The 6,497-nt window shown below is 42.2% G+C and overlaps 1 protein-coding gene across 2 annotated transcripts in view; it reads left to right on the top strand.

Annotated features, from left to right (window-relative positions):
• plpp3 (phospholipid phosphatase 3) overlaps positions 1 to 6,259 on the top strand; it is a 39,196-nt gene extending 32,937 nt beyond the window's left edge. For both annotated transcript variants that reach the window (XM_015000894.2, XM_015000895.2), the window contains exon 7: positions 4,052 to 6,259. In XM_015000894.2, the coding sequence (XP_014856380.1) occupies positions 4,052 to 4,180 (129 nt within the window). In that variant the 3' untranslated portion in view covers positions 4,181 to 6,259. The remainder of the gene's footprint in view (positions 1 to 4,051) is intronic.
• The last annotated feature ends 238 nt before the right edge of the window (positions 6,260 to 6,497 follow it).

Raw genomic sequence — 6,497 nt, 5'->3', positions numbered from 1 at the left:
TCTCCCATTGAGCTCAATTTCTTCTGTTAGCTTTCGGCCGGTCCAATCAGCAAGCAGAAAGAGAAGTTGTGAAGTTGCTCCATATCAAAAGAAACTTTAACTGCAGGAACCATATGATGGAAATTTTTTTAAACCTTGGTTTTCTTCTACAGTACATGGGTAACCAACCCTTAAAGCAGTGTGAAGGTATTTCTTGCCAAGTACGTGGTTGAGGTGCAAATACACTCACAGGTATTTACACGCAAGCTTTTTTTCTTAGAGACCTGGTCGTCGCTGTTGGGCTGTACAGCCCCTAATTTTAGTGCAGTCACGTCCTTTGTGACTCAAGCTTTCTCAGTGACTGGGGTCATTTTTAATGATGGTTAGAGATCTTTAGGTGAAGACTCATTGTTTGTGCTTCAGGTGTGAGGCAAGAAAGTGCTGAGTTGCTTTCCTCAACTGGATGCGTCACGATCCAACCCTCCAGCCTGGGTGGCAAGAGCCTGCTGCCGCTGGATTTTATGGTTTTTAAGTGCCCTTTGTTCAGATTAAAGCACAATTTTTATATTACTCTTTTCATAGTAACACAAGTATAACAAGCTGATATGAAAACTGTAGTTTTTTTAATATTATATTATCTCGGTAAGGGTAATTCCTGGGATATGTTTGGTTTTCGTCCCAAGGCGGTGGTAGTTTGTAGCAACTGGAAATATGCGTTAGTTTCAAATGTTGCCTTTTTGTAAGCAAAGGGGGAAGTGTACAAGCCTTTTTTAAGCCATCTGATTGGCAGGGTGCAGCTTCTCGGACAGCAGACATAAATATAATTTTACAACTGAAATAAATACTTTTGAAACCTAAAATGTTGTACTAATGATTAATGAGCAAGTTCAATTCTTTAGCTTTTTGAGCAATTTATTTACAAAAAAATAAAAAAAAAAAAAACAACAAAAAAAAACCTTGGTTTGAGAGATGAAGTTCAGTGCAAGTTAAACATTAGAGGCTCTTCTAATCAGAAACTATTTGTTTCATGTTTCCAGATGAGGAATAAATAATTTGATAATATGTTTTCGTATTTTCTCCACATTTAAAGATCAACAGTGAGATACAACTGGCTTGAACTTTAGATTTGAACTTTAGACTCTCAGGATAACCTTGACAGAAAACACGACACATGACGAATAAGAAACCCATATGGTCTTATTCTTTTTTTTTTCTTTAAAGCAGCAATTCCTCTGTCTTCTGAGAAAATAACTTAATATATATCCCATAACAATATCGCTTTTACATCATTTTGGTTTTTTTAGCTTTGATACATAGACCCGGTACATAGTTCCCACATCATCGGTGTTTTTTGGCAGTGAGACATATTTCCGTTTTTTTTTTTTTTTTTTTCTGGTTAATTTATTTATTTAGAACAGACAGAAAAGACAATCAAGAAAAAAGAAAACTAAATAAAATAGAATGAAACAAACTTAATAAATAAAAACATAAAGCAAATTATTCTGCCCATCTCAAACATGCAAATTTTATATTTTCTGTTCTAAAAGGAGCAGGTAGAAGATATAATATCTTATAATGTCCTGCCCTTTTTCTACTTGTCAATTTATAATCAATTAACTTTCAGTACATCAAAAGAGACAACTTGAGATATGTTCACTTGTATCTGCCTGTCAAGCGAGGAAATAGTGCGGTGGCCGACTGAAAGCAGCAACTGGGCCAAGTTTAATGTGGGTTGGAGCTGCAAACATACCCACAGCAGGTTACATGCATGTGAAAACAAGTTCACAGTTCTATCCTCAGACACACGAATGACCTGATTAGTTATGTTGTCTTTTTTTATTGTACATTCCCTAAAGTTAGTGCAGTCACGTCCTTTGTGACTCAAGCCTCTTAATGTGTCTGGGGTCATTTTTTCAGCACCTAACCAGAGACTTTCTTGCTCATGCCTTTAGAGATTCATCTCTTGTGCTCCAGGTGTGAGGCAAGAAAGTGCTGAGTTGCTTCGCCCAACAACAACGGGGCTACAGGGCTTTGCATGCCTGTGTCAGCGGCAGGATGTGGTGTGGTCACGATAAACCCCCTCCAGCCTGGCAGCTGGGGAGCGATAGGTTGGTGTTTTGGTGACGCAGCAACCGCGCCCGGCTGCCATTGGACGCCGATGGGAAACGAGCGCAGAGGGTTTCCCATGCGGGCTCGCGTGACTCTAGAAGATATGAACTCACATCCTTTCCGCTCTCCTAATCATATCATAATATTCTACATGGGATACACACACACACACCATCCGCCGCGTAGTGAAAGAGCCCGTTTAGGGAAGTGTGACAGCGGCTGTGTGTATCTGCAGCTTATCTATCGCTTACTGTTCTCCAGCGATGGTCACTGAGTGGTCAGGAAATGTCAAGCTCTTGCAGAAAAGGCGCCCTTTGTGCCGATCATAGCCTTCAAAATGAGATGCTTGTAGTCAGAGTGTATAAATACATCAGTGACCACATGTTGAGCAGTTTTCCAGAAAACAATGATGGAAGTCAAATTGGTTCCTCGGGGTATTCCCCAGTGTAGGAACGGCTTGTGAAATCCCTGCTGGATTTATCCGCTGGCTTCGCGAAGCCGGCTGTCCTGGCAGAGTGTGATGGTAAATGCCAGGTGTTACTCTTAACTTCTTCAGCGTGTTTGAAGGAAAAGCAGCTCCGCCGGCCAATTCTTTGTGCCTGGCCAAACCACCGTTTGTCATGGGTGACCCCAGGGTCGAGGGCGTGAACGTAGGAGTTCACTGTTAAAATGCTCTCACGCTTCCTGTCCAAGCCTCGCTGTTTTCATGTTTGACATATGACGTCGCTGAGATTCCAGAAAGAGATTTCATTTTGGATTTTTTTTTCCCCCTCCACTATTTCTCTTCCTTTGTCCATCAATGCCAAGGAGACTTAACTCATGCGCTGATGTAAAGGTTACCTTTGGTGACATGTCGCGATTTGCCAAAATCTGATATTTTAGAGTGAGTCATGCTTGACCCAATGTCCTCAGTTGTATTACTCAGACTTGAACTGCACAAAATGGGATGAAAAATTTGAGGAAACCAGCAGGATGGAGTGTTCCTCTTAATCATATCATAATAATAATAATAATAATAATAATAATAATAGAGTAGCATGAAAAAAGAAAGAGGAGTTGTATATTTAGTGTGCTCTTCTTTTAAACTGCTCTGAATTATTCATATCCCACAAGTTTCTTTAAAAAAAAATCAAATTCTTTTAAACATATCCTCATTACTCTGTCTTTAGAAAGACTGGACTATAGATGTAGTATTTCACTATGTTGTGCAAGATGCTTGAAACCGAAAGTGAAACTGGCAGCTTGACCTGCTTTCTGATTAATTCTGCTTATGTTCAACAGACTACTGGGGGGCACTGTTAGAGCCTTGACATGCTACTCTCAGTCAACATGACAGATTATTAAATAAGTAAAAAGAGACGTTGACGTCATGGAAGAAGTGATGCGTCTCGAAACAAAGCAACAATGAAATCCACACCCTTGATCCAAATAGAGAGGCACTATTCAGAGCAGAAGAAGCTGCCAGGATATTCCTCATCAAACTTGGGCTAAAACCTCGAGAACATAAAACAGATTCACTTTGCCACAAGATGTTCAGCCTTCCTGTTGTCTGCGATCCCAACATCTGCTAGTTTTGAATGAACAGCTTGATTGTATCAGCTGTAGCTTCCTAATATAGCACACAGTAACAGCATCCATTTTGAAGAGTGCTGATGCTAGCAAAGCCACTTAGTGCCAAGTTGTGGTGAGTTTAGTGAGTGGAAAACGATTGGATCTTTGAGTTTTTGACGGGATGGTCAAAAACTCAATGTACAGCATCATTCATCTGTCAGTGTCTTGGCACATCTCTATTTATTTACATGGTAGTTTTCTTAGTCGTGACAATTTGTGTTATTCATCACATTTCATTCAGGCTACGGCTGCAGAATCACAATCCACTGAAACCTAATGAAGAAAATCCCCAGAAAATGCTCTTCCTTTCCTTCAGACCTCCTAACTTTTCCCCTGCATCCGTTTCCTCCAGGTCTTCTACGTGTCCGACCTGTTCAAGCCGGGGCTGAAGCTGGCCACGCCGCCGCCCTCCCCGATCAAGAAGGAGCTGCTGCCTTCGTCCGACATCATCGACAGGAACAACCACCACAACATGGTGTGAGGGAGGCCCCACTTCCTTCGCCCTGACCGAGGAGCCGATCGCAGCGCTGCTCATCACTCCCCTCTCCCTCACCCGCTCCCACCCCGAGCCCCTCATCGGACAGTAGAATGTAGCGACAAGACACTGTAGCTGCTTCCTCCTCCCCATCCTCCCAGTGAGGCGCTCACATGTGGACTAGGGTGTCAGATTTGAGATTTGCACAGCAGAGTCCACTCTCACTATCCAGACTTGTTGTCTCCCTAATATACTGGTAACTACTAATCAACATTTGAGCCCATCTGTTTGTCTGTCGGAGCACAAGCAGAGAAGAACCTGAGAGATGAACGAGAGAAGCAAGAAAAAAAAAACACAAAAAAAACGATGAAAACTGATGAGCTGACGGCAGGAACTGCAGTTGCAGAGGTTTGACTGAAGCAGAGCGACACGAATGAAACCGGTGGACTGTAAAACCCCTGAGCAGCGAGGAGACGGACCCTTCCTCTCCCAACCCTGTGAGGCCTTGGACAACAACTTCCTCAACCGAGGGAAGGTTCTTAACTTCAATAGTTAGCAGCAGAGAATATAAGCGAGATAGAAATATGTAACTGAAAGCACTGTTTGAACTTCATTGTCCGTTATCACCACTTGCTGCCTGAGTTGTTTGGCCGATAAAGGAATAAAAAAAAAAAAAAAAAAAAAAAACTTGACAGTCACGTCTTGTCACGTCTTGACCGACGCAAAACTCAAAGGCCTTTCGCAGAGCTCTCTCTGGAAAGTGCACAGCCTTACATTGTCTCTGTCTCAGCATCAGCCTGTCATGTTTTTTTTTTTTTGTTTTTGTTTGGGGGGTTTTTGCGGTCGACTCTCAGTGCAGCCCAAACCCGGGATGTTGCAGTTCTGTAGACGTAGTAACGGGGGGGAAGGGAGCATTGTCTGTGGAAGAAGGCAGGTTTTCGTCCCAGCAGCTTCCCGACAGCCGTGTGGCAGGCGTGGCTGCGCCGTGCCTCCGCCGGGCGTTGGGGGGCCACCTGCCTGGGATTCCAGACAGGTGGAGGAAGCGAGAGGGGCCCGTTACCATGGAGAACGGGGTCATGAGCTCCAACTAAAGCTGGCACATCGTTTTAGGGATGATTCAGGCTCCTTCTGCTGGCAGGGAGGAGCGTTCACCCACCCAGTCCGTCATCGTCAATGGATGCTCGTCTCTCAGTGCGTGTGTGTGTGCGTGTTTGCGCGTGTGTGTGTGTGCGCGCGCGCTTGTTGTCGTATGTTACGTCATGTGTGTGTAGCAGCGCTGTGCCCTGTGAAAAGGAACTCCCTCTTGATAAAACTGTGGTGTGTGTGTATGTGTGTGTGTGTGACAGCTAAAAACACACACAAAGCACGCCGTCGGCTGTGCAAAGTGTGTGTTGGCGTGTGCCACTGTGTGTCGCGGAGCGAAATGAATGTTCTAAAAACTGTGGATCTAATATTTTATCTGAGGAGCATCTTTAACCTTGCATGTGTAGAGGTAGCCCTGTGTAATCACTAACAGTTACCGGACACAGAGGTGCTTCTTTTTATTTTTATTTTTTATTTTATTTACAGCCCACCCAGACTTCCTCACCCAACAACACACCACTATGTTGCACATCTTTTCTTTTCTTCCACTGTATAGTCCGTCCTATCAATTTCACCAAGCCGTTCTCACTCTTTTATTTTTATTTTGTTTTATATAAATATATATAAATAATGTATAGATCACTAATATGAACTCTGTAAAATATTAACATATTTTAGATATATCCACTATAATTACAGACCTGTGTTCTTTACAAAATGCTGCTTAAAAAGCATCGATTGACAAGATTCTTTTGTATTTAGATGAAACTATTGTAGATTGTAATAGTTACGTTTGTAATATGTATTAAAAAAATACACCCTCGATTGTATTGAAAGTCGATATTAGTATTTTTGTATTGTCTCATTTTTTTTTTTTTTTTTTTTTTTGTACAAACAAAATGTAGTTATGCTATTTTTGTTTTTTGTTTGTTTGTTATTTTCCGCTAAATGTATTTAGCTCCGATATATGTGCTTTTAAATAAAAAGCTCATTATGAACACATATTTTGGCTTCAGGTAGTAAAGATGTTTCTCTTGGTTTGATGTCCTTGTAACTTCGTGTTCCCTCCGGTATTTTAAGGGTTAATTTGGGGGAGATGAGCTCCAAGCCTTTGAGGTAGGAGGGACACTGTGCCATCACCCTAATCTTCAGCTCCCTCCACAAGATCCGATTTAATCCAGGACTTTGGCTGGGCCACTCAAAAGCATTAATATCACACGTCAGAAAAGACATGTTGGTT

This window comes from Poecilia mexicana, unplaced genomic scaffold, assembly GCF_051168715.1.
Source record: "Poecilia mexicana isolate PSO_F unplaced genomic scaffold, ASM5116871v1 scaffold_4, whole genome shotgun sequence".
NCBI lineage: Eukaryota > Metazoa > Chordata > Actinopteri > Cyprinodontiformes > Poeciliidae > Poecilia > Poecilia mexicana.
Note: the sequence above shows the minus strand (reverse complement) of the source record. Positions and strands in the feature narration are given on the sequence as shown.